Below are 25,678 nucleotides of genomic sequence, written 5' to 3'. Positions count from 1 at the left end.
GCCCCCTCAAACCAGATTAGGCTATACTAGGAAATGTCTCTCTCTCCCTCCCACTCACTCTCACTCTCTCTGTGAGAGTTACGCGACCGCAGGTCCCATCGGAGGTTCCGCTCGCTGCACACGAGACCAAGCTCGCGTGTTATATACAAGCAGAGAATGGGAGACTTGCCTCTTGAAGTTTCAAGTGATTGTACATCAAAAACGACACAAAATAAACAGCACGTAATGCAATAAGGCTTTCTAGCACAAGTGCACTTCTGTTTTGTGTTCTTGATGATTGCAATTAGTGCCATCTAGAAACAATTAAAACGTTTAAAGTGTGTTTCTCTGTAGCCAGAAATAACAGTAATCAAACATAATAATAATAATAATCATAATAATATAAGTGTATCATAAAATCGAAATTAAAAGGACTATTTGGCCATAAACAGTGAATATCTGAAATTCCATAGAAATACTACGTGCGTAAAACAGCGCAATTTCCCAAAAACACATTATCAACACCATGCCAAGTAAAAGGCTTCTCAACGGAGGGGTCAAACACGAAGGAAATCTAACGTGGGGGTGCTTGCCCTCTAAATAAACTTTCGAGCGTGTAGAGGGAGACCGCAGAGGGCTGAAGTCATAAGAGAGCGAGTTGGAGTGGGGGAATGAGTATTGCACGCAAAACTGAAAAGAGATGAAACTACGCAGATTATTTTTGCTTTAACTGTCGAACAACGAGAAGTGCGCGACAATCAAGTTGGTTCTCACCTCGTCGAATCTTGGTACTTTATTACAGTTAGGTGCCGCTGCTGCCAGTGACGCGCGCGGCTCCCAGTTTTTGTCTACTCTTGTTAGATGATGGGGATGACGCGATGACCTCCTACACGCAGGGCACAATAAAGTAGCCCTCACACCTGGACGTGCGGCGAACTTCGAGAGAGTATCAGTGGAGGATACAGGAAGACAACTGAAACTGTATCAATATGCCAGCCTCGATTATATGATCTACGCTTTCTTTCTTTGAGTATCTTATTTTTCCCGCGGTGGATGATAATCTAACGGTTTGGTTGTGGGAATATGCTCACTACGGATACCTGATTTGGTCTCGCTTTGTGGCACACATGAGGATTCTATCAAGGATGTTACTGTCTAAACGGCCCAGGTGTCATTGGGCCATCGTAAATCAGACATCACTCTCTGCGCAGAGCAGGGGATTCTGCTCTTTCCAGGAATAAGACAACACATTCCCTCTCATAAAAGTGGAATCAAAGCTGCACTTTTCTGGAGGACATTGACATTGGCTATTCAAGTCATCATCTCCGGGTTACTATGCAATTACAACTGATCTCCTTTGTTTTGATCTTGCACTGCATGGAATACACTGATTGTCAGCAGCAACCCTCCAGGTATCGGCAACATAAACGTGAGTAAAGAGCGCCCGCGCATGCAGTGAGTTGCTCGCGCGCACACACATGCTCCTAGTCTCTGTTCCATTGAACCCTACTGTAGTGTTGTAGTGCCTATCATACCATATGACATACATCTTTTCATGTAGATGTATAAATAACATAACAATATGAGTACTGTATCAAGGTTAACCGATATGATTTGAACATCTCATACTTGACAATGACATTTACAATGAAAGATCTTTAGGAAATATGCCTAATTGGGTTGTAATGTTTTTTGGTTGAGGTGGAGATGTAATAACATAGTCCTGTGGTTCAATCTCTATTACAACATATGAAACTTCCCATAAATGAATGTGTCAAAACAATGTTGAAACGGTGGGTAGCTTATCATTTATAATATGATACAGTTTTTTAAGTACAGCGCATTTAGTTATAATCAAAGGCAACTCGACCAATCTAAATATGTGTTGTTTTCAGATCAATAAACTTTCATTTTAATCACTAGGCAACATGCCTCTGTGGAACTCACTATATGCTGTCTACAAAAGCAATATGCGTACTTTACTCTCTGCAGCAGCCAATTGTACGCACATTTCGTCCTCAACCACACCGCAGTCAATCATTGGACTGCATGGCGTTCAACATTACATGACCATCGGGTTTGTCAATTTTTACTGATGAAATTCAACCAGTCAGTGTTCCCTGAAAGTTTTCTTAGAAGTGTATTCCACAAAGCTCCGTCCGCAGTGCACGCTGCATCCCCTAGATCCCATCGCTCTCTAGCGGCCAGTGGCAGAGCACTCTTTAACGCGGCATGTCTGCCGACAAAAGTATGTTATAATATTCTGATCTAAATGATTCATTACATAGAAAGTTCGTCTGAAGTGTATTATATTTGCATTTCACTGATGTTATGGAATGTCTGCAGGGCTTATGCTTCCTTGACAAACTCCGTGCAACACTGAGTAGAAGCTTTAAGCATGTGGCAGCGCGTGCCATCTAACCGCTGTTAGAGGATGCTGATACAGTTATCTTCTTGATTGTAATACATGTAGAATATAAGATTGTGCATCTAATGTGAAAATACATGAAAGCCTGGCCATGTTCATCTTTAAAGGGCGTTCTGTGTAGAATTGCCAAAGCTGTAACACATTTTCTTTGTTTACCATAACTGTGACTTTCTGTGGTGATCATTTTTTGTGGTGTTGAAAAAATGGAAGAGGGAACTCATATGTTCATATTTAGTTGGCAATTCAGAATGCAACCATTTTTCAGTTAGAAATTCAGAGGGGTTAGTATCTTGTATGAAATTATTTACAGTATTTCAAAGCTCTGAAGCAAAACTATCATCATATCCAAAACACAACAAAGAAGCTCAGGTAAATCAGTAGACACTTTACTTATTTTTTGTTTTGCTTCCTAGATGTTCAGAGTATCAGCAACATTGACCATGGCAGGGTTCTCCAACCCCAGTTCTGTGTGTTAGTGCTGGGCTGGAACAAAAGCCAGCACTTCCAGTAGTTCTCCAGGACCAGAGTTGGAGAACTCTGCATGAAGGTATCCGTTCAGCATCTTTCTTTAAGCCTAATAGATATCATGTTCTGTGTCAAGTAACTCCACAGGTCTCACCCTGTATCTTGTCAGTAGTACCATGGAGCTTGCTTTATTATTCTCTCTCTGCACTATATTGAAGTTCCAGATGAGCTTCCAGATGTGCTCTTCTGCCTTAGTAGAATGGTTGAGTATTGCATGCATCACCTGTTGCCAGGTGGATTGTTATCTGGAAAGGTAGGCTGGTAACAAACAATAGCAGTGTTTTGGGGTGCGTCTCATATGCATTGCCTGGAGAAGTGTTTAACCTCTTAAGAACCACTACTTCAACTTGATATATCATCTTCTTATCTAAACCCTACATGCCTGCGTAGAAATTGTGGGTCCACATTGGTTTGTGGGTGCATTCCAGATAGACAAACTGTGGGCCTCCCCTCGTGCATCGCAGCCTACTTAGCTGGTGCTAATTGAAGGAGGCCGACCTGACATATGACTATCTGTGATAGTTAGACAGAGAGAGCAGGGTGAATGAGCTCTCAGTCAGGGACCTGACCATGCAGTCAACTGGCCAAAAACAGTCCACTTCCTTCTGCCCTTGATGTATCCACAAATGAGAGATATGAATGCCTGCGAGAAAACACAAGATAGCATAATGATTTCTAGAATAGAGGCCAGAATGATTTCTATGTGGTCTAGAATATAGATGCCAGATGATTTCTGTGTGTTCTAGAATAGAGGCCAGAATGATTTCTAGGTGTTCTAGAATAGATGCCAGAATGATTTCTAGGTGTTCTAGAATAGATGCCAGAATGATTTCTATGTGTTCTAGAATAGATGCCAGAATGATTTATAGTGGGTCTAAAATAGACACTAGGTGTGAATAACAGATTGGATTCCTAATAAAGGGAAAGAAGGACAGATAATGAAATTAAAGGAGGGGGAGATATGCAGAGGTTCAACACTACAGCGTTTGATTAAGAAAACATCTTGGAAAGGCTAACTTATTTTTTTTTAGGTCTGTGCCCTATGCGTGTTTGCCTTCATCATTCTGCTGTTAGCCGTTTTGTTTATATCTACACATGATGCTCAAAATAATCATGGTTGTTTTCATCTTGTGGTCAATGATTTTAACTTTACAAGTGGTTCAAGCAGTTCAGGCAATTGAAACCTCACAGTACAGACTTCACAGTGCAGACCTCACAGGACAGACCTCACAAGACAGACCTAACAAGACAGACCTCGCAGGACAGACCTCACAGGACAGACCTCACAGGACAGACCTCATGCAAGAACAATTTTGTTGTGGGTATGCAAGCCGCCTAATTGATGTTGGGCAATTCCATGATAACAGAATTACACTGAGACTCAGATTTCTTACTTTAAAATGTATACCAAACAGAAAACATTGATTTCAAACTATATACACAAGGACTACTTTTAACAATTTCCACTGACAATGTTACAAAAACCCATTTCCAGGAAGAACTTTGAATCTGCACAGATTTTCCAGAAAATGTAGATTTTTAAAAATGTCCTATGTAAATTGTTCAAAGAAGTCATTATGCATAGAGTTCTATCGATTGTTAAACTTTGAAATCAATGGTTTTTGTTTGGCATTCATTTTAAAGTGAAAAATCAGAGTCTTAGCATAATTCTGTTACCATGGGATTGACCTGTTGTGTCAGTGCGAGCTACTGTAGGCAAGGGCAGGCAAAATTCCTCTGTGTTAAGGGTTCTGTGAATTAGGGGGCCTTGGCAGGAACACATGTGGGCAAATGGACAGCAGTTGTAAAGATTGCTAAAATATTTCAAACACAATCTCTGTGATCTATTGCAATCTGGCAGCTAACCCTGAAGTGAAGGAGGGAGAAAAGGCCAACAACTCACCCACGGCACGATATGCCAGAGAACTAGGAGGATAAAACACCTACTGCACACACTGATATGCTCCTTGCGTAGCTCTGCAGTGGTGAATACTGAGACTAGCTCTTACCATGTGTCGCAATCCCAGAAGTTGCCCCTGAGATGTTCCCCTTAAGAACTGATATAGGATCTGCGTACATTCCCCAAACCCTTACCTTAACCATCAAGGGACATCTACTAAATGAGCTCAAAATATCTGACTCAGTGAGGTTCTCCCTGTCATTGCATCAGGTACCATGCATGCCATTCTCTGGCCTTTGACCCAGCTCTTGAGTGGACAGATGTATTGCATTTTTTACCATTGTAGCATAGAAAAGAATTGCAACATTTCCTCTCTGCCCCATGGAAACATTTGTAGAATTGCTGAAAATCCCATTAACTTTAAAGCTGCAAATATTTCTCTCCGCAGCCAAGAGGTGGGCCACTAAAATGTTTTGCATGCGAAGTGGGGGGCTTCGGCCCCCCCAAAACCTGCACACATTAAAATCATTAGCCTTATGAACATAGAAACGTGGTTGCAGTTTCTATGCTACAATGGTCAAAAAATGTAATACATCTGCCCACTGGGCACAGAAGTCATTTCAACGTCTAGTTCTGTTTTACATTTGCTTGAGTTGCCAGCTAACATGATTTCAACGTGAAATCAACCACAACAACAAAAATCACCACATAGTTGGATTTCGGTAAACATGTGTGTAAAATAAAGTCAAAATTCACTTGCGTTGGTAACTTTTTGCAATCAATTTTCCACGTTATTTCAAAGTCATCACATTCAATTTGATGTGGTAACAATGTTGATTCAACTAGTTTTTGCCCAGTGGGTGGTAATCAGAATGTGTGTCAAGTTATATGGCTATCATTTGATTAATGTTTGAAGTGACATTTTATGATTACCTTCAAAAAAGCTATTATTTCACGACCCTAAAAGGGTATTGTTTACCTTGATTTTAAATAAATCATGTACATTTGTTTGGCCCACGGCCCACCACTCAGATTATATTTTGTCCCACCAATCCCAAAAGTTTGAGCACTCCTGGTTTAAAGTAACCCAGAGCCACCTGCTAGTACCCTTTTCACATCGTGCCAACCCAAACTATAATGTGCTGGCTCAGATATGATCTTTTCACATGTGCTTTCCTGCATGGTTCCAGCAACTAAGGAACAGTAGATGCATAACCAGGCACAATACAGCTCAGTTCAGCTTGGATCAGTAGTGTGAAATAGCAATATATATCCTCAGTCAGGTACTCACTTGCAGCTCCTGCTGGTAGTCCTAGTACATACCCAACCTCTTCTCCTCTCAACCAGTCTGTCCTCATCTCCACCGTCCTCTGAGGTCAAGCTCTGTAATTCAACAAGAGTTGAGAGTTAAGCCATTTGACATCCTGCCCTACAAATCAGTCACACATAGCTTAAATCAGCAGCGGCAGTCAGGACGCATGAGTTTTCACTTATGCCCAGTCCAAGATGACAGTTTGTGGTAATGGAGCCTCTGCTCAGTTCCCCATTTGCCTGTAGACATACTGTGATGTCTCACATACTGTGATGACACTATCCCTCTTTCAAAGGCACTGTCCTACCCTGGGCATTTTATAGCCTCCTTATTATAGTAGAGACTGGATACATTTATGCAGGACTTTAACCTGGAGACCAACTCCAAAGTCTGAGTAATAACACTTTCCTGTGAACATTTTGCGTACATAAAATGTTAATAATTTCAACATGAGCAGGTGCCAACCTCCACACCAACCAATAGAGAAATTGGATTTTATTCACATTCTGGCAGGGCTTTTTTCTGAGCCTATGGAAATATCTCTGACACAAGGCTTGCTATCTGAGTAGGATGTATAGGCCTACAGACAGGCAGTTTTGCAATCCCTTTCTAATCCTACCATCAGTCATAATGAAAGCTCAGCCTTTCCCTGTTTCTAACACAGTCGACCCTGTGAACGATGTGGGTCGACAGATAGGCTTATCTTCAACACGGAGCATAATGAAGATGAATTTGAGACATGTTGCAAAGTTATCAGTGCCAGTGCCGATTACTCATCTTACTCATTTGGCTGTGTTTGCAGTATCATGGCCAGACAGTCAGCTGGAGGTCTGTCTGAATATTGATCATGTTGCCAAATTGTTTCGTCCTTTTAGTCATAGTACCAGGAATAAACTGTACTCCTTCTGTGGAGAGAGCGAGAATAAGAAGTGCGCGGCTTCTGGCATTGCGTGCGAACCTTGGTATGCTTGACGTCTCATTTGATTATTTTTCCCTCCAAGAGAGTCCACAGGCCTGCTTGTTGCCTGTCACGTTTAGTATTGAGTTGTTCTATGGTCATTGTTCCCAGAAAAATCTGTAAATCTGTAGCATTTTGTCACCATCCAAACGCTTTGTTGGCTATTTGGTATCCTCGTTGCGGTAGTTGGATAGAAGTCATAGACTACAAACAGTTCATATAGTCTGAAGAGCTATACTTGTTTAAATGTAAGCAGTAGTCCCTCTTTATTTAATTGGCATAGAGAGAGAGAGAGAGAGAGAGAGAGAGAGAGAGAGAGAGAGAGAGAGAGAGAGAGAGAGAGAGAGAGAGAGAGAGAGAGAGAGAGAGAGAGAGAGAGAGAGAGAGAGAGAGAGAGAGAGAGAGAGAGAGAGAGAGAGAGAGAGAGAGAGAGAGAGAGAGAGAGAGAGAGAGAGAGAGAGAGAGAGAGAGAGAGAGAGAGAGACAGAGAGAGAGAGAGACAGAGAGAGAGAGAGACGTAGTTGATTTGTGATATGTTGACGTGTGACGTGTTAAGTTGCAGTGTTGGTTAACACCTTCATCTGTCTCACAGCCGCAGTAATATATTAAAACTATAACTTGGATTGGCATTGTCGATTCTTTTAAAAACGTAGGATATCTCCATTTCCACATTAGTTCTATTGAATGTAAATGATAGTGTAACAACATGAGGGATGTTCCTCTGTTCCACCGTTGTTGGTTGGTTTAGTGTGGCTGGGTGATGATGCATCTTTTGTATATTGTTAAAGTCAGATACAGTACCATGTCAGTTTAGGGACGATCATCACGTAGGAGTGATGCCACCTGACATAAGACAATGCCTTTTGCAATGATCATGTCGTTGTCTCAATTACTTTAGTTGAATACACTCATGTTATTATAAAGCACTCTGGATAAGAGTCTCTGCTTAATCAGTGCTTCTCATCTTTGGGTAGCAGTACCCTGTGAGGGTACCTGCCAACCTGGCCTGTACACAGGGTACTTGGAAAGGACCCATATGCCAAACGATCAGTTGTACAGGAGGAGTGGGGTACTTCAGGCAGATCCAAATGTGATTGGGGGGGTACCGTATCCCAAAAAGTTTGAGAAACCCTGTGCCAACTGATTGTATGGTTGCTTCCCAAATGGAAACCTATTCCTGTAGTCACTACTTCTGCAGTGCACTATGAAGTCAATGTTGTGCCATTTGAGACACATACAAAGTAAAATGTCTAAACTGACTTTTGTCCTTCTGTGCCACATCATCTCCCTCCGTCTTACCTGCAGAGAACCCAGGGGTGAGCTCAGGGTGCCAGGGAGGCTGTCTGACCTGCTCTGATTACAATGGCTGTCTGTCCTGTAAGCCCCGCCTCTTTATCTTCCTGGAGAGAAATGGGATGAGGCAGATGGGGGTGTGTCTGCCCTCCTGCCCCAGCGGTTTCTACGGCACCCGCTCACCAGACAGAAACACATGCACAAGTAAGTTGCATGGCTATTACCAAAGACGAAACCTACCTCTACATTTACACTAAGGGACGGTTTACATAGACAGATTAAGCCTAGTCCTAGACTAAAAAGCTATTTCAACTGAGAAAGTCCATGCTTTTTAGTCCAGGACTAGGCTTAATCTGTGTTTTAGTGTATGTATTAAGTCTATTTGGTAGCACTGCATGCCAGTCACTCCAAATGCATGATCTTCTATTATTTTGTACACTAAAATCTCATAAAGGGATGTGCATCGATGTGCAGCCAATTGTCCTGTTTTAGAGTGCTTCTCATTCTAACATACTGCATGTTCAACAAATCACTTCAAGAGCAACATAATCTTGCAGGCTGTTGACTGACTGACTGGGTGTTTCAGAGTGCAGGCCGGAGTGTGATTCTTGCTTCAATAAGAACCTTTGCATGCGGTGCCGAGCGGGGTACTATCTCCACCTGGGCAAGTGTCAGGAGAGCTGCCCAGAGAGCCTGGTCTGCAGCGACACACAAAGGGAATGTGTTCCCAGTGAGTACAATATTAGACTGTTACGTTATTATCAAGTCCTGATGGTGTTGGTGTTAGACACGTTACAAAGAGAAGGCTAGTGTAGTGTATTAGCGTTACATAGTTGTTTCTATGTCTCAATCACATGATGAAAACTGTGGAGATAAAATAGCATATCGTATTGCATTTGGTTTTCTTAGAATGGAAGAATGAGGTTAAATGTAATTGTAAAGGTCTTTGTCGTGTGTATTGATGTGATTTGATTCCAGTGCAGGTGTAATATTATGTATGTGTTGGTGTTTCAGAGTGTCCTGCGGACTGTGATGCCTGTCTGATCAATGACACATGTACGAGGTGCAGACCAGGCATGTACCTGCTGCTGGGGAAGTGTCACCACGTCTGTCCAGACGAGTTTGAACCAAACGACAAACTCATGGAGTGTTCCCTTCAAGGTGAGCTCCAGAACAAGGAGGAGAGAGTGTTTACCAGTGGAGGCTGGTGGGGAAATCTGAGGATGGGCTCATTGGGCCGGAATGGAAAGGTATGGAACACATCAAACACATGGTGTGCTTAGTATCCAGCCAAAACAATCAACAAAAACAAGCCCAACCTCCGATTTAAAGTGGCACTAGCCTCCACTGGTGTTTACTTCAAATGCTTTACAGTGTCTTTGCCCTTCTATATGTGAATTTTGGTTGTGAATATCTTTGGTCTATGCCTCGTGTAACATACAGTGTGTGTCTCCTCCTCTTTCTTAATCATTTGTGCAGTGCACTGCGCGGTGGGTGAGTGGGGGGAGTGGAGCCCCTGCTCCCGGTCAGGGAAAACCTGTGGATTTAAATGGGGTGAGGAGACGAGGACCAGGGAAGTTGTCCAGTTCCCTTCCGCCTACGGAAAACTCTGTCCCCCCATCTGGGAAAAGAAAGAGTGTGTCCTGAAGAGGAGGCGATGTCCAGGTAAATACTATAATAACTATACGGGGATCATCAGTAGTAGGACAGGTCACTAGCTCCATTGTTAGTACAGTTGTAGGCTAGAGTTCCAGAACCAACTTTGTCTCTACACTATAATCTGAAATGACTGGTCAGTCATCTGCCACTCCTCTCCTCTCCTTAAGGGACCTGAATTGTTGACTTTAAGAATATGCATTATGGTTTAGTGGATAATGGTGAAACGCCTGTGTGTTGTTGCTCTAACGGTCCGAATCCAGACTTTACTGATTATAAAAATATGTCAAAACACTCGATTTGTCCTCGTAAACATTGATCTGATGATTTCTAATGAATTCCCAAAAATATGTTTTCAACCGAAGCCAAACAGAAAGAGTGTTTGTAAGAAGGAGTTTGGGGTCATAAAAACATATTTGCTTGTTGCTTATTATATTTGTATGTGGTTTGTTTGTCATTGGTGGCTGAGGGGAGACTGATCCTTCAGCCGGCCCTGACTGTAGTGTTAAGGGTCAGACAACAGGCCCTCAGCCCTCGAGCCCCCCAGGCCCCTAGCTCCCCAGCCCACCAGGGCCTCTAGGCAGCCTTACTTACAGCACAAACACAACCCCTCAGTAGCGATTCAGCAGAAAAGTTTACTGTGAAGCAGAAACACACAGACTCCTCAAACATCCTCCCTTGGGGAGCCATGAGGCAACGGGGGGAATCAGCATTAGTTTAGACTAATAACAGCAGCTGCCAACACACACACAGATCTGAATACACACACACATCAACTTGTCCCTTTAAAAACCATAGGCGGTAATTTGTAAAGAGTCCTGGTTGGGTTGAATCTGTCATTTAGGCTGTGAAATGTGGCCTCTGCTCCTCCCCCAGACTGTCGTCTTTCTCTCTTTCTCCCCTTTTTCTCCACCCTGCTGATACTCTCTCTTGCACACCCAAAAAAAACACACCACCCCTCCTTCCTCCTGAATGGGGCTCCTGTTCCCCTGTCCCGTGGTGGAGTGGGGGTCTTAGTGTGGAGTCGGTGCTGTGCTGATCGGCCTCAGCGGGGTGGAGGCAGGCCAGAGCTGTGGGTGGGTAGGTGTGTGGGTGGGTGCCGGTTACACACTGTAGGCCGAGGCCTGGTTATCACACACACACACACACACACACACACACACACACACACACACACACACACACACACACACACACACACACACACACACACACACACACACACACACACACGGTTATCGACCTTGCCCCTGCGTGTGATTACCCAGCTGCTTCCCCCGGGTCGGCCGGCCGGCTCCTGGAACATCCAGTGAGCAGAGCTAATTATCTGCTCTGGCGCGTCCCCTCCGCTCCGTGTTTACGTTCCGCATACGCCACGGGGTCACTGGTCCGACCTCCGCCAGCTCGCTCTAATCCCCACCAGCCCCTCAGACACTGATACATCCTCCTCCCTCTATCCCTTCAGCCCTCCATCTTCCCTCCATCACTCCCCAAGGGCCTCCGTCCATCCCCAGACCAGGTTTATTTGTTATTTCTCCAGCCAAGTTTTGTCTTTCTCTAGAAAGAGCTCTCACTCTTTTTCTCTCTCTTCTTTTCTCCCTGTCTCTTTTCTCCCCCTGTTCTCTCCCTGTATCTTTTCTCCCCCTTTTCTCTCCCTGTCTCTTTTCTCCCCCTTTTCTCTCCCCGTCTCTTTTCTCTCCCTGTCTCTTTTCTCCCCATTTTCTCTCCCTGTCTCTTTTCTCTCCCTGTCTGTTTTCTCTCCCTGTCTCATTTCTCCCCCTTTTCTCTCCCTGTCTCTTTTCTCCCCCTTTTTTCTCCCTGTCAATTTTCTCTCCCTGTCTCTTTACTCTCCCTGTCTCATTTCTCCCCCTTTTTTCTCCCTGTCAATTTTCTCTCCCTGTCTCTTTACTCTCCCTGTCTCATTTCTCTCCCTTTTCTCTCCCTGTCTCTTTTCTCCCCCTTTTCTCTCCCTGTCTCTTTTCTCTCCCTGTCTCTTTTCTCCCCCTTTTCTCTCCCTGTATCTTTTCTCCACCTGTCTCTTTTCTCCCCCTGTCTCCTTTCTCCCCCTATCTCTTTTCTCCCCCTTTTCTCTCCCTGTCTCTTTTCTCTCCCTTTTCTCTCCCTGTCTCTTTTCTCTCCCTGACTCTTTTCTCCCCCTTTTCTCTCCCTGTCTCTTTTCTCTCCCTGTCTCTTTTCTCTCCCTGTCTCTTCTCTCCCTGTCTCTTTTCTCCCCCTTTTCTATCCCTGTCTCTTTTCTCTCTTTGTCTCTTTTCTCCCCCTTTTCTCTCCCTGTCTCTTTTCTCTCCCTGTCTCTTTTCTCCCCCTTTTCTCTCCCTGTCTCTTTTCCCCCCTTTTCTCTCCCTGTCTCTTTTCCCCTCTTTTCTCTCCCTGTCTCTTTTCTCCCCCTTTTCTCTCCCTGTCTCTTTTCCCCCCTTTTCTCTCCCTGTCTCTTTTCTCTCCCTGTCTCTTTTCCCCTCTTTTCTCTCCCTGTCTCTTTTCTCCCCCTTTTCTCTCCCTGTCTCTTTTCCCCCCTTTTCTCTCCCTGTCTCTTTTCTCTCCCTGTCTCTTTTCTCCCCCTTTTCTCTCCCTGTCTCTTTTCCCCCCTTTTCTCTCCCTGTCTCTTTTCTCCCCCTTTTCTCTCCTTGTCTCTTTTCTCTCCCTGTCTCTTTTCTCCCCCTTTTCTCTCCCTGTCTCTTTTCTCCCCCTTTTCTCTCCCTGTCTCTTTTCCCCCCTTTTCTCTCCCTGTCTCTTTTCTCCCCCTTTTCTCTCCCTGTCTCTTTTCCCCTCTTTTCTCTCCCTGTCTCTTTTCTCCCCCTTTTCTCTCCCTGTCTCTTTTCCCCCCTTTTCTCTCCCTGTCTCTTTTCTCCCCCTTTTCTCTCCCTGTCTCTTTTCTCTCCCTGTCTCTTTTCTCCCCTTTTCTCTCCCTGTCTCTTTTCTCTCCCTGCCTCTTTTCTCCCCCTTTTCTCTCCCTGTCTCTTTTCCCCCCTTTTCTCTCCCTGTCTCTTTCCCCCCTTTTCTCTCCCTGTCTCTTTTCTCCCCTTTTCTCTCCCTGTCTCTTTTCTCCCCCTTTTCTCTCCCTGTCTCTTTCCCCCCCTTTTCTCTCCCTGTCTCTTTTCTCCCCCTTTTCTCTCCCTGTCTCTTTTCTCTCCCTGTCTCTTTTCTCTCCCTGTCTCTTTTCTCCCCCTTTTCTCTCCCTGTCTCTTTTCCCCCCTTTTCTCTCCCTGTTTCTTTTCTCTTCCTGTCTCTTTTCTCCCCCTTTTCTCTCCCTGTCTCTTTTCTCCCCCTTTTCTCTCATTGTCTCTTTTCTCCCCATTTTCTCTCCCTGTCTCTTTTCTCCCCCTTTTCTCTCATTGTCTCTTTTCTCCCCATTTTCTCTCCCTGTCTCTTTTCTCTTCCTTTTCTCTCCCTGTCTATTTTCTCCCCCTTTTCTCTCCCTGTCTATTTTCTCCCCCTTTTCTCTCTCTGTCTCTTTTCTCCCCATTTTCTCTCCCTCTCTTTTCTCTCCCTCTCTTTTCTCCCCGTCTCTCTTGCCGTCTCTCTCCAGCTCTCCGTAATGGCTGTTGTTTTCTAACTTCTTCTCTTCTGGCTCTCTCCATCAGTCTTTTCTGTTTTTAAACAGAACGTTGTAACCTCCATGTCACCCCCAGTCCTCCCCCTCCTTATGAATCAGAGAACAGGAACTCTCAATATGAATCAAGGAGGTTTTATGCTCCTTATCCACAAAAATGACAACAGGAGCTGGACTTTAAACAGGTCCAGTACTTAGAGAAATATGGAATGTCACAGAATGAGTCACAGGGCAAGAACCCTCACTTTCCCTCTTCCTCTTTAACACAACTCTGATTTGGTCGTTTAATCTCTAGTAAGCTCTGTTGAGCTACAGTAGTCAGAGGTGTCATGTCTTTTCAGTGTACAGTGTCCTCCTCCCCCTCCTTCAACATGCTTGGTTGTCGTAAATGTTAACATACATGTCCTCGCCTGCCTGCCTGCTGTCACCTTTGTGTTAACAACTGCGGCTAATTTGTCCTCCAAACCACCGTTCCCCTATCTATCTAACCCAGCTAGAAGGTAGCCCCCTCCCGTCCCCCAGCGAAGGGGAGCGGGACAGGCGTCCCGTAGCCTTCAAAGCTCCGGGCATTTCTCCTGTGGGACAGCCCAGAGCCTTTAATCCCAGCCTGGCTCCCACCAAAAGCCCCCTGGACGACAGTGTGCCTGCCATGGAGGATGTTGCCCCCTCTGCGTCATTAGACTAATTATGCTCCTGCACATCCCCTCTCTGACAGCGGGCAAAACTGTTTCCCCCGTATGCACACACAGGCACCCTAACACACAAACGGTCTGCACACACAGGCACCCTAACACAAACGGTCTGCACACACAGGCACCCTAACACAAACGGTCTGCACACACAGGCACCCTAACACAAACGGTCTGCACACACAGGCACCCTAACACAAACGGTCTGCACACACAGGCACCCTAACACAAACGGTCTGCACACACAGGCACCCTAACACAAACGGTCTGCACACACAGGCACCCTAACACACAAACGGTCTGCACACACAGGCACCCTAACACACAAACGGTCTGCACACACAGGCACCCTAACACACAAACGGTCTGCACACACAGGCACCCTAACACACAAACGGTCTGCACACACAGGCACCCTAACACACAAACGGTCTGCACACACAGGCACCCTAACACACAAACGGTCTGCACACACAGGCACCCTAACACACAAACGGTCTGCACACACAGGCACCCTAACACACAAACGGTCTGCACACACAGGCACCCTAACACACAAACGGTCTGCACACACAGGCACCCTAACACACAAACGGTCTGCACACACAGGCACCCTAACACACAAACGGTCTGCACACACAGGCACCCTAACACACAAACGGTCTGCACACACAGGCACCCTAACACACAAACGGTCTGCACACACAGGCACCCTAACACACAAACGGTCTGCACACACAGGCACCCTAACACACAAACGGTCTGCACACACAGGCACCCTAACACACAAACGGTCTGCACACACAGGCACCCTAACACACAAACGGTCTGCACACACAGGCACCCTAACACACAAACGGTCTGCACACACAGGCACCCTAACACACAAACGGTCTGCACACACAGGCACCCTAACACACAAACGGTCTGCACACACAGGCACCCTAACACACAAACGGTCTGCACACACAGGCACCCTAACACACAAACGGTCTGCACACACAGGCACCCTAACACACAAACGGTCTGCACACACAGGCACCCTAACACACAAACGGTCTGCACACACAGGCACCCTAACACACAAACGGTCTGCACACACAGGCACCTAACACACAAACGGTCTGCACACACAGGCACCCTAACACACAAACGGTCTGCACACACAGGCACCCTAACACACAAACGGTCTGCACACACAGGCACCCTAACACACAAACGGTCTGCACACACAGGCACCCTAACACACAAACGGTCTGCACACACAGGCACCCTAACACACAAACGGTCTGCACACACAGGCACCCTAACACACAAACGGTCTGCACACACAGGCACCCTAACACACAAACGGTCTGCACACACAGGCACCCTAACACACAAACGGTCTGCACACACAGGCACCCTAACACACAAACGGTCTGCACACACAGGCACCCTAACACACAAACGGTCTGCACACACAGGCACCCTAACACACAAACGGTCTGCACACACAGGCACCCTAACACACAAACGGTCTGCACACACAGGCACCCTAACACACAAACGGTCTGCACACACAGGCACCCTAACACACAAACGGTCTGCACACACAGGCACCCTAACACACAAACGGTCTGCACACACAGGCACCCTAACACACAAACGGTCTGCACACACAGGCACCCTAACACACAAACGGTCTGCACACACAGGCACCCTAACACACAAACGGTCTGCACACACAGGCACCCTAACACACAAACGGTCTGCACACACAGGCACCCTAACACACAAACGGTCTGCACACACAGGCACCCTAACACACAAACGGTCTGCACACACAGGCACCCTAACACACAAACGGTCTGCACACACAGGCACCCTAACACACAAACGGTCTGCACACACAGGCACCCTAACACACAAACGGTCTGCACACACAGGCACCCTAACACACAAACGGTCTGCACACACAGGCACCCTAACACACAAACGGTCTGCACACACAGGCACCCTAACACACAAACGGTCTGCACACACAGGCACCCTAACACACAAACGGTCTGCACACACAGGCACCCTAACACACAAACGGTCTGCACACACAGGCACCCTAACACAAACGGTCTGCACACACAGGCACCCTAACACACAAACGGTCTGCACACACAGGCACCCTAACACACAAACGGTCTGCACACACAGGCACCCTAACACAAACGGTCTGCACACACAGGCACCCTAACACACAAACGGTCTGCACACACAGGCACCCTAACACACAAACGGTCTGCACACACAGGCACCCTAACACAAACGGTCTGCACACACAGGCACCCTAACACACAAACGGTCTGCACACACAGGCACCCTAACACACAAACGGTCTGCACACACAGGCACCCTAACACACAAACGGTCTGCACACACAGGCACCCTAACACACAAACGGTCTGCACACACAGGCACCCTAACACACAAACGGTCTGCACACACAGGCACCCTAACACACAAACGGTCTGCACACACAGGCACCCTAACACACAAACGGTCTGCACACACAGGCACCCTAACACAAACGGTCTGCACACACAGGCACCCTAACACACAAACGGTCTGCACACACAGGCACCCTAACACACAAACGGTCTGCACACACAGGCACCCTAACACAAACGGTCTGCACACACAGGCACCCTAACACACAAACGGTCTGCACACACAGGCACCCTAACACACAAACGGTCTGCACACACAGGCACCCTAACACAAACGGTCTGCACACACAGGCACCCTAACACACAAACGGTCTGCACACACAGGCACCCTAACACACAAACGGTCTGCACACACAGGCACCCTAACACACAAACGGTCTGCACACACAGGCACCCTAACACACAAACGGTCTGCACACACAGGCACCCTAACACACAAACGGTCTGCACACACAGGCACCCTAACACACAAACGGTCTGCACACACAGGCACCCTAACACACAAACGGTCTGCACACACAGGCACCCTAACACACAAACGGTCTGCACACACAGGCACCCTAACACAAACGGTCTGCACACACAGGCACCCTAACACACAAACGGTCTGCACACACAGGCACCCTAACACACAAACGGTCTGCACACACAGGCACCCTAACACAAACGGTCTGCACACACAGGCACCCTAACACACAAACGGTCTGCACACACAGGCACCCTAACACACAAACGGTCTGCACACACAGGCACCCTAACACAAACGGTCTGCACACACAGGCACCCTAACACACAAACGGTCTGCACACACAGGCACCCTAACACACAAACGGTCTGCTGGCACCCTAACACACAAACGGTCTGCACACACAGGCACCCTAACACAAACGGTCTGCACAACAGGCACCCTAACACAAACGGTCTGCACACACAGGCACCCTAACACAAACGGTCTGCACACACAGGCACCCTAACACAAACGGTCTGCACACACAGGCACCCTAACACACACGGTCTGCACACACAGGCACCCTAACACAAACGGTCTGCACACACAGGCACCCTAACACAAACGGTCTGCACACACAGGCACCCTAACACACAAACGGTCTGCACACACAGGCACCCTAACACACAAACGGTCTGCACACACAGGCACCCTAACACACAAACGGTCTGCACACACAGGCACCCTAACACACAAACGGTCTGCACACCAGTGAGCACTGAGCAGCATGATGTCTAGTACTTTGTGCAACCAATGCACTGTAGGGATATCAGTGTAATTGCACTGCATAGGAGTGTGTGTTGGAGGGTGATCCCGAGAGACAATTTCTGTTTTCTTACACTCACTGCTCTCTCTTTCACTTTCTCTCTATATATCTCCCCTTTTCACCCCAACTCTATGATAAAAATGATAAATAATCAATGCCAGATGACAGTTCAATGAAAGTATCAATTCAGCTGAGATATCTAGCGAGGGCTAAGCAACGTAAAAGCCAAGCACTTGCATAAACTCTTGTGAAGTTGCAACACTTTTGAAAGCTGTCCTTAGTTACAGTAATCTTATAATCCAGCTCTGTTGATATGACTTTTATAGTCATTTTTCACAGTTCTATTTTACCGTTTATATAAACCACATGCCTGAACCTGATCATACTTTATGTGGACACACGTCACGTCAAAATGTTTATTTTATAATAGCTGCCCCCCCACACACACACACACACACACACACACATACATACACACACACAAACCATCCCAAACAACACTGCCAGTCATCCACTGTAGTGTAGCGGTAATGACCATGCTGGTAAGAATGTGCTAAATCTCTGTTGAAAGTGTTTTAATTCAAGTGTCTCCTTCGGGTCCACTGCATCGCTGGACAGTTTATAGAATTCATAGACACAGTTCAGACAGACAAAAGCCTTCTCTGATAAACATACACAGTAATCACCTCAACACAAGCCCAGATGAAGTTGTGCCTTGGGTTTTAGGAAACCCAGAGATTATGACTAATCCGCTTATCTTTAAATGGTTATGACAAACAAAACAATGTGTGTAGAGGGGACTTCCTGTGTTGAAAGAGCCAGAGGTGGGGTGGGATGGGGGGGGGGCGGAGTCAGATTCAGAATGCTGCTCATCTCTTTCTCTCTCTCTCGCTCTCATTCTCCCTCTATCATTCTCTCTCTCCCTCATTCTCTCTCTATCACTCTCTCTCTCATTCTCTCTCCCTCATTCTCTCTATAACTCTCTCTCTCATTCTCTCTCCCTCATTCTCTCATTCTCTCTCTATCATTCTCTCTCTCTCTCTCTCTCTCTCTCTCTCTCTCTCATTCTCTTTTTCTCTCTATCATTCTCTCTCTATCACTCTCTCTCTCTCATTCTCTCTCTCTCATTCTCTCTCTCATTCTCTCTCTCTCATTCTCTCTCTCTCATTCTCTTTTTCTCTCTATCATTCTCTCTCTGTGTGTCTCTCTCTATCTTCCTGTCTCTCACGCTATCTCCCTGTCTCTCTCTCTATGTGTCTCTCTCTCTTTCTCTCTCTCTCTCTCTATAAATATATATATACATATATCCCTGTCTCTCTCTGTGTGTCTATCTCCCTGTCTCTCTCTCTGTGGGTCTCTCTATATCTCCCTGTCTCTCTATCTCCCTCTATAAATATATATACATATATCCCTGTCTCTCTCTTTATAAATATATATATATACATATATCCCTGTCTCTCTATCTCCCTGTGTCTCTCTCTCTATCCCCTTGTCTCTCTGAGACTCTCTGTCTCCCTCTCTCTCTGTCTCCCAGTCTCTCTGTGTGATTCTCCCTATCTTCCTGTCTCTGAGTGTCTCTCTCTGTCTCCCTGTCTATCTCATTGTCTCCCTCTGTGTGTCTCTCTCTATCTCCCTGTCTCTCTAAGACTCTCTGTCTCCCTCTCTCTCTGTCTCCCAGTCTCTCTGTGTGACTCTCTCTCTATCTCCATGTCTCTTTCTGTATGCCTCTCTATCTATCTTCCTCTCTCTCAGAGTGTCTCTCTCTGTCTCCCAGTCTCTCTGTCTCTCTCTATCGCCCTGTCTCTCTGAGTGTCTCTCTCTCTGTCTCCCTGTCTCTCTGTGTGTCTCTCTCACTATCTCCCTGTCTCTTTCTGTCTCTCTCCATCTCCCTCTCTCTTTATCTCCCTGTGTGTCTCTATCTCCCTGTCTCTCTGGGTGTCTCTCTCTGTCTCCCTGTCTCTCTCTCTATCTCCCTGTCGCTCTGTGTGTCTCTCTCTCTATCTCCATCTCTCTGAGTGTCTCTCTCTGTCTCCCTGTCTCTCTCTTTCTCCTTGTCTCTCTCTCTATCTCCCTGTCTCTCTGTGTGTCTCTCTGTCTCCCCCTCTCTCTCTCTGTCTCCATTATTATTTTTCTCTCTATTATTCTCTTGCTCTCTCTCGCTGTGTCTCTGTTCCAGTCTCTCTCTCTCTCTCTCTCTCTCTCTCTCTCTCTCTCTCTCTCTCTCTCTCACTATCTAGTTATCTCACTCTCTCTTGCTCTCACTTTCTCTCTATCCCTCTCTACACCCCCACACATTGTTTGGACCCTACACTCCTGCTGCAAGAGCAACCCACCAAAGCCCTTTCAATAATGCCTCTTTCACACTGCACTATACACACACACACACACCATACAAACACACACATATGCCATAAACACACACTGGACACACACACACCCTACAATCTTCCTGGCCTTGTGGGATGTATGGGGGCCTCTCCTCCTCTCCTGCCCTGAGCTCAAATAGTTCAGATACAGATTACAGCTGGGGAGAGCTAGCACCAGTGCCAGCACCAGTTTTGTCTCACCTTTGAGGCTGGTGTGCTTTCATTATTCCTGCCGACCAGAGCCAGGGAAGACTAAACAGAGTTGTATGGTAGGGCCCTATATCGCACTGGCTGGACCCCAGGAATGTGTGGGTCAGCATTGGGCTGGCGTGCGCTGCGAGCCCTTCTCTGCCTGGTCAGGATGGAGCGGAGCTCAGAGCATGGCTGGGCTGATTAATGGACACAGGCTGAAGGGGGGCCAGGGGGAGAGAGGGGCTCCGTGCCTACCTCAGCAGTTTCGCAATCCTGCTGCTTTTCATTTTCTCTCTCTCTCTCTCTCTCTCTCTCTCTCTCTCTCTCTCTCTCTCTCTCTCTCTCTCTCTCTCTCTCTCTCTCTCTCTCTCTCTCTCTCTCTCTCTCTCTCTCTCTCTCTCTCTCTCTCTCTCTCTCTCTCTCTCTCTCTCTCTCTCTCTCTCTGGGGATGTTTTATATTAATGATGTGGGGCTTTTCAGCTTTCAGTGGTAACCTCTACAACATTCCATGAAATTGATTTGTTTATGAGATGGCGAAAGAGCAGATCAACTGAGCAGATAAACTATTTAAAGGCATTCTATTTTTGACAAAGCCTTTCAGTGGAGAATTGCAACAGCTGAAATAAACCTTGCTCACAGGGTGTGGCCACTGTCTGTGATGCAAGGCTGACCTCTAGTGGTGAATAGGGGGAACATGTTTGTACTGTGCCATTCTACAGAGTTACTCCCTGGACAGCCATCATCACACCCATTCTTTCTTCATAATCATCTTATTCTGTATATTCTCATCTGAAAGTGCAGCTCCTGCCATGAACCTCAATCAGCTCTCTGTGTAAAGTCATGTAGATCACTTGAAAATATCAGAGTTTAATCTACAACAGAAATCATTATAAAGAGACTTTAAAATTGATACATTGGACAGGCTGTGTATAGAAACAGAATTGTTTTCTTTCCTTGGTAAACTCAAAAGGCACCTTTTAACCAGATGCCAGCAGTTGACTAACAAGTGTTTTCTGTTCTGTGTTTTTTTCCATCTCTAGGGCAAGGCAAGGGGAGGAAGGGTGAGCGGCGGGGCGAAAGGAGAAATCGTGACAACCGCCGGGACAAGGACAGCCAGGGGGAAGACCGGCGGGAGAGGAAGAAGGACAGAGAGAGGGAGAGGGGGGAGGCAGGTGACCGGGAGGACTCTGAGAACAGGAACAAGACAGAGCAAAGACGCCGGAGAGGCCAAAACAGAGACCCTGTTCTCTCACCTGAGGGAGGAGGTCCTGAACAGTAACAGAGCCTGGAGGAGCCCTCTCACTCCACCCCCTCTTTGTCCCCCTCGCCCCCTCAACTCATTGCTGAAGGGGTGCTGCTGCTACCTGTATTATTTAAATATATACTGTATATGCACAAGAGAGATGGGGTCACTCGATCGGGCCACTACAGACTCTAAGGACTTCTCCCCTACATACCTACCTATCTGCCCCCCTCCACCACACACCACTGAGAGGCCACCTCCCCCTTCCCGTCCTGTCCTCTAGTTTCACCAGACCAGAGAGACCCAAGAATGCTGTTGATTGGACGGGAATGAACAAAACTGCTCTTGTGATTGGATGGGACTGTACAGAGAGGAGAGGAGTGAGACATTGAAATGTGATGTGTTTGTCATTGGGAGTCGGGACAATGTAAATGCTTGTTGAATCGGTTATTTAAAAGGCTCCCGCCCAGTTAAAAACAAACTTTGCGTCTTGGTTTCAATGTAGGTTTAATTTGTGACATTATGTAGAATTGTTGTTGTTGTTGTCTTTATGTTTTTGTTTGTTGTTTTTTGCTGAGTAAATTATCATGGGATATCAGTAACAAAAAGACAGACAGTCAGATGTGGTTACTGCATTCAGATGTATAGTAAACATGAGACAAACTGACTGAATTGATTTTGTGAAAGAATGAGGACGGACCCCAGTGTTTTCCACCCAACTTATTATCGGTCACGTTTGTTCAGAAGCGTCCTGGACAAAGTGCTAGTTTGCCTGTCTGTGTAAGCAGGATCTGTGCTTTCACTAAAGCCACCTGAGCAGAAATCAAAAGCATCTGTATGTCAAATAAACTATAATGGGTTTGTACTTGTCTTTGTTTTTCATTTGTTATCTTCGGGTAATTCTATGCCTGAAAATATTTTTGGTATCTCAGATTGTTCTGGCAACTGTCACATGGAACCTTTATTCATGGGAAGGATGTTTGGCTTTTTCAATTTGTATCACAAACCATTTGGGGGAAAATCATGATAAAAGTGGACAATTTCTGAAATATATATATATATATATTTCAGAAACAAGACACTCCATATTTTAGAGCACTCGATAAGGAGTATAATGACACCACGATGTTGTCTTTATCATGTACAGTTCGTGGATCATCTTACAGGGGACATCTATAGGTCTAAAAGGGACAAATTGGCCACTCTCATCCCACAAAAATAGTTTGTGGTACAAATCTAAAAAACATATCAAACATCCTTACTCCCATATGAAGTTTCTATGTGAAAATAGCTAGAACATTCGGAGATAACCTAAATATTTTTGGGACAGGCTAGTATGGAATCGCGCCTTTATTATTTGTGAACTACACCAATAAACACTCTCTGGAGACCTGCCTTTCTCATTTCAGATTGACTGCGTTTGCAAGTCTTTTGAAGATATATCCATCCTAAACACAGTTGTTTGTAAGTTTATATTGGCCTTCACATAAATTGCATTAAATAGATGGTCATAGATAGTCAAAGAACTGTCAGTGACATGCTGAATCAAATCCACCACAACCTTACTTACCCGTATCCATGACATTCCATTACATTGAGCCATTAGTATGTCCCGTTTAGCCTTGTGAGGGGAATGGTCCAACGCTGGCCAAATGCTCTGTCTAAATGCAAATACACTTTCGGTAACATTTGGAATTTAACTTTCATATAATCTAGAAATATTCTATTATATCCAAAATATACACTTACTGTACACAGTTTAGGACAGTTGCACCCAGTTGTATTTTGAGAAATACATGCGATCCAGTCGGAAATGTGGAATGGAATAGACCAATAGAATGGACCAATAGAAATGAAAGCGCAAGATGAGAGAAAGTGTGCTATCCAAGGTGGTGTGGTGTGTGAAAACATCCAGGTGCAATTTTGCAAAACTGCTCACAGTAAGTGTATCTTTTTTAATTTAATAAGAATACAATTGAAATAATCTTTCTCGCTTACATGAAAGTTAAGTTCCAAAGGTTTATAAAACCGTATTGCGAGAAGGATTAATAACGTTTCTTAACATTAAAACCGAGTGTTGGGATTGTAGTCATTGATCCAGCTGTTGTCCATACATTCAATTGAGAACTCAAGGGCAGGGTACACTAACTAAATATGAATAATTAAGTAACTGGTTCCACGGCCTTTTTGTTGGTTTACTCAACTTTTCATTTTTCATGAGGAAAGGTAGGCAAAAATTCAGTGGGTCTTAAAATGTGTTTGTTCAATTTTGTCTCATATGTTAATTAAACTAGAGAATTATTATTTTACCATCAGAAAAAGGCTGTAGAAACAGTTACACACACACACAGTGCTTTTAACATACAATGTTTTCAACTTACATATTTGACACCTGATGACATTGTGCAAAATCACAACCTCTTGGTTCACAGCATACCAATCTCCCTGCTAAGCCACCACGTCTGTGTCAATAACATATTGGACACATGTTGACATACATGATTGCATTGTGCATGTTATTAGCTAATGTAGGGGAGAGTGAGGTATGTTGTCACACTTCTCACGCTGTCTAACATTTACTGGCGACAATACATCACAATGGTATAAATGTATACCAAATGAAAGAAGCAAGTCTTGGGCACTTATGTTGTATTCATTACATCTTCATATCTTATTTCAGTATGGAGTTGTAGACCGTTAAATAGAGAGTGTGCACTTGTGACAATTTACCCCATAAGCAGGTAAATTGTCACATTGCATCGGGTAAGTTGTCACATTGGATTATCAACAAATAAGAACACAAATAATTAATTGTTTGACAAATTGGGACTGATTGCTCACCTGCTGTGCATGTCCCATAAAGCTGCCAGATGGGCAGCACACAGGGAGAGAGTGGGGGAAGAAAGGACTCTCGTATAGTTGGGGACGGTTGCGGAGGTAACAGGAGTGAGTTCAGTTTTTGATCCCCACAGGAAACAGCAAGACCAGGAGCCAAGAAGATGGTATCCCCGAGAGGGTCTCATGGTGGAGACCTATTCTTTTCTTTTGAACTATTATTTGAATAAACACCTTTGAAACTGAGCTAATCCTACTCTGTCCGTGTCTGATCTGTGTAAAGGTTTTGACCCAACCCCCTGGTCTGCCACAAGTCTTAACAAATCAGACGAGGTGTTTGAACACACTAATGCACAGTTTTGTAACAGTCTATACGAGTACATCCGTATCTGACTAATCAGACTCATCTTCAGAGTCACAGTTCTGACACACATACATTGCCTGGCCTGAGGTACAAGCATCACGGGCCCATTTGTTGCATCTCACACAGTTCACCCCAGTCTCCTTTGGAAAGCTGTTTGAAAACGGCTCCACGCAGACGAGGCAGAAGCTCTCCTCTTCATCTGATGATGACTCTTCTACCATTTTTCTAGCTGTCTTGTTCTTCGCAGGTCCTGCTTCCCTTTCTTCAGAAACAGCCTTTTGCTAGATTGTGCCTATTCTTTTGCATTTCTAGTACCTGCTTCACTGAGTTAGAATTGCAGTTTTGTGCTGTTTTCTTCCTTTGCAAGCTGGTTTTCAGGGGCCAGCTTTTTGATATAGCTGGAGCTCCTCAGGAGTTGGTAGTCCGCTATCAGCAATGCTGATAGCGGACTGAGCTCGCAATAGGCAGGGTGCTGGGTTGTACCCCAGCCAGCCTGAATGTTCAAGGGACTTGCAGCCAGAGAGTAGGCGATTACAACAATTGTTAGTAGCTACTATCTTGTCTCATCACTACAACTCTCCGATACACAACCCAACCAAGCTTAACACAGCGC

General features: G+C 45.6%; 1 protein-coding gene across 1 annotated transcript; it reads left to right on the top strand.

The window, feature by feature from the left end:
• The first annotated feature begins 497 nt into the window (after positions 1–497).
• Positions 498–23,269, top strand: LOC118367634 (R-spondin-3-like). Its single transcript, XM_052494555.1, has 6 exons — positions 498–1,408; positions 8,408–8,599; positions 8,982–9,125; positions 9,410–9,556; positions 9,875–10,060; positions 21,664–23,269. The coding sequence occupies exons 1-6, from the start codon at positions 1,315–1,317 to the stop codon at positions 21,900–21,902; spliced, it is 1,002 nt and encodes a 333-aa protein (XP_052350515.1). The 5' UTR covers positions 498–1,314; the 3' UTR covers positions 21,903–23,269.
• Positions 23,270–25,678: the final 2,409 nt, after the last annotated feature.

This window comes from Oncorhynchus keta, chromosome 34, assembly GCF_023373465.1.
Source record: "Oncorhynchus keta strain PuntledgeMale-10-30-2019 chromosome 34, Oket_V2, whole genome shotgun sequence".
Taxonomy (NCBI): domain Eukaryota; kingdom Metazoa; phylum Chordata; class Actinopteri; order Salmoniformes; family Salmonidae; genus Oncorhynchus; species Oncorhynchus keta.
Note: the sequence above shows the minus strand (reverse complement) of the source record. Positions and strands in the feature narration are given on the sequence as shown.

Coding starts and splice junctions, on each gene's coding strand:
- LOC118367634 (XM_052494555.1), top strand. CDS start 1,315: ATGCAATTACAACTGATCTCCTTTGTTTTGATCTTGCACTGCATGGAA. Junction 9,557..9,874: donor CATGGAGTGTTCCCTTCAAG/GTGAGCTCCAGA, acceptor TCATTTGTGCAG/TGCACTGCGCGGTGGGTGAG. Junction 10,061..21,663: donor GAAGAGGAGGCGATGTCCAG/GTAAATACTATA, acceptor TTCCATCTCTAG/GGCAAGGCAAGGGGAGGAAG.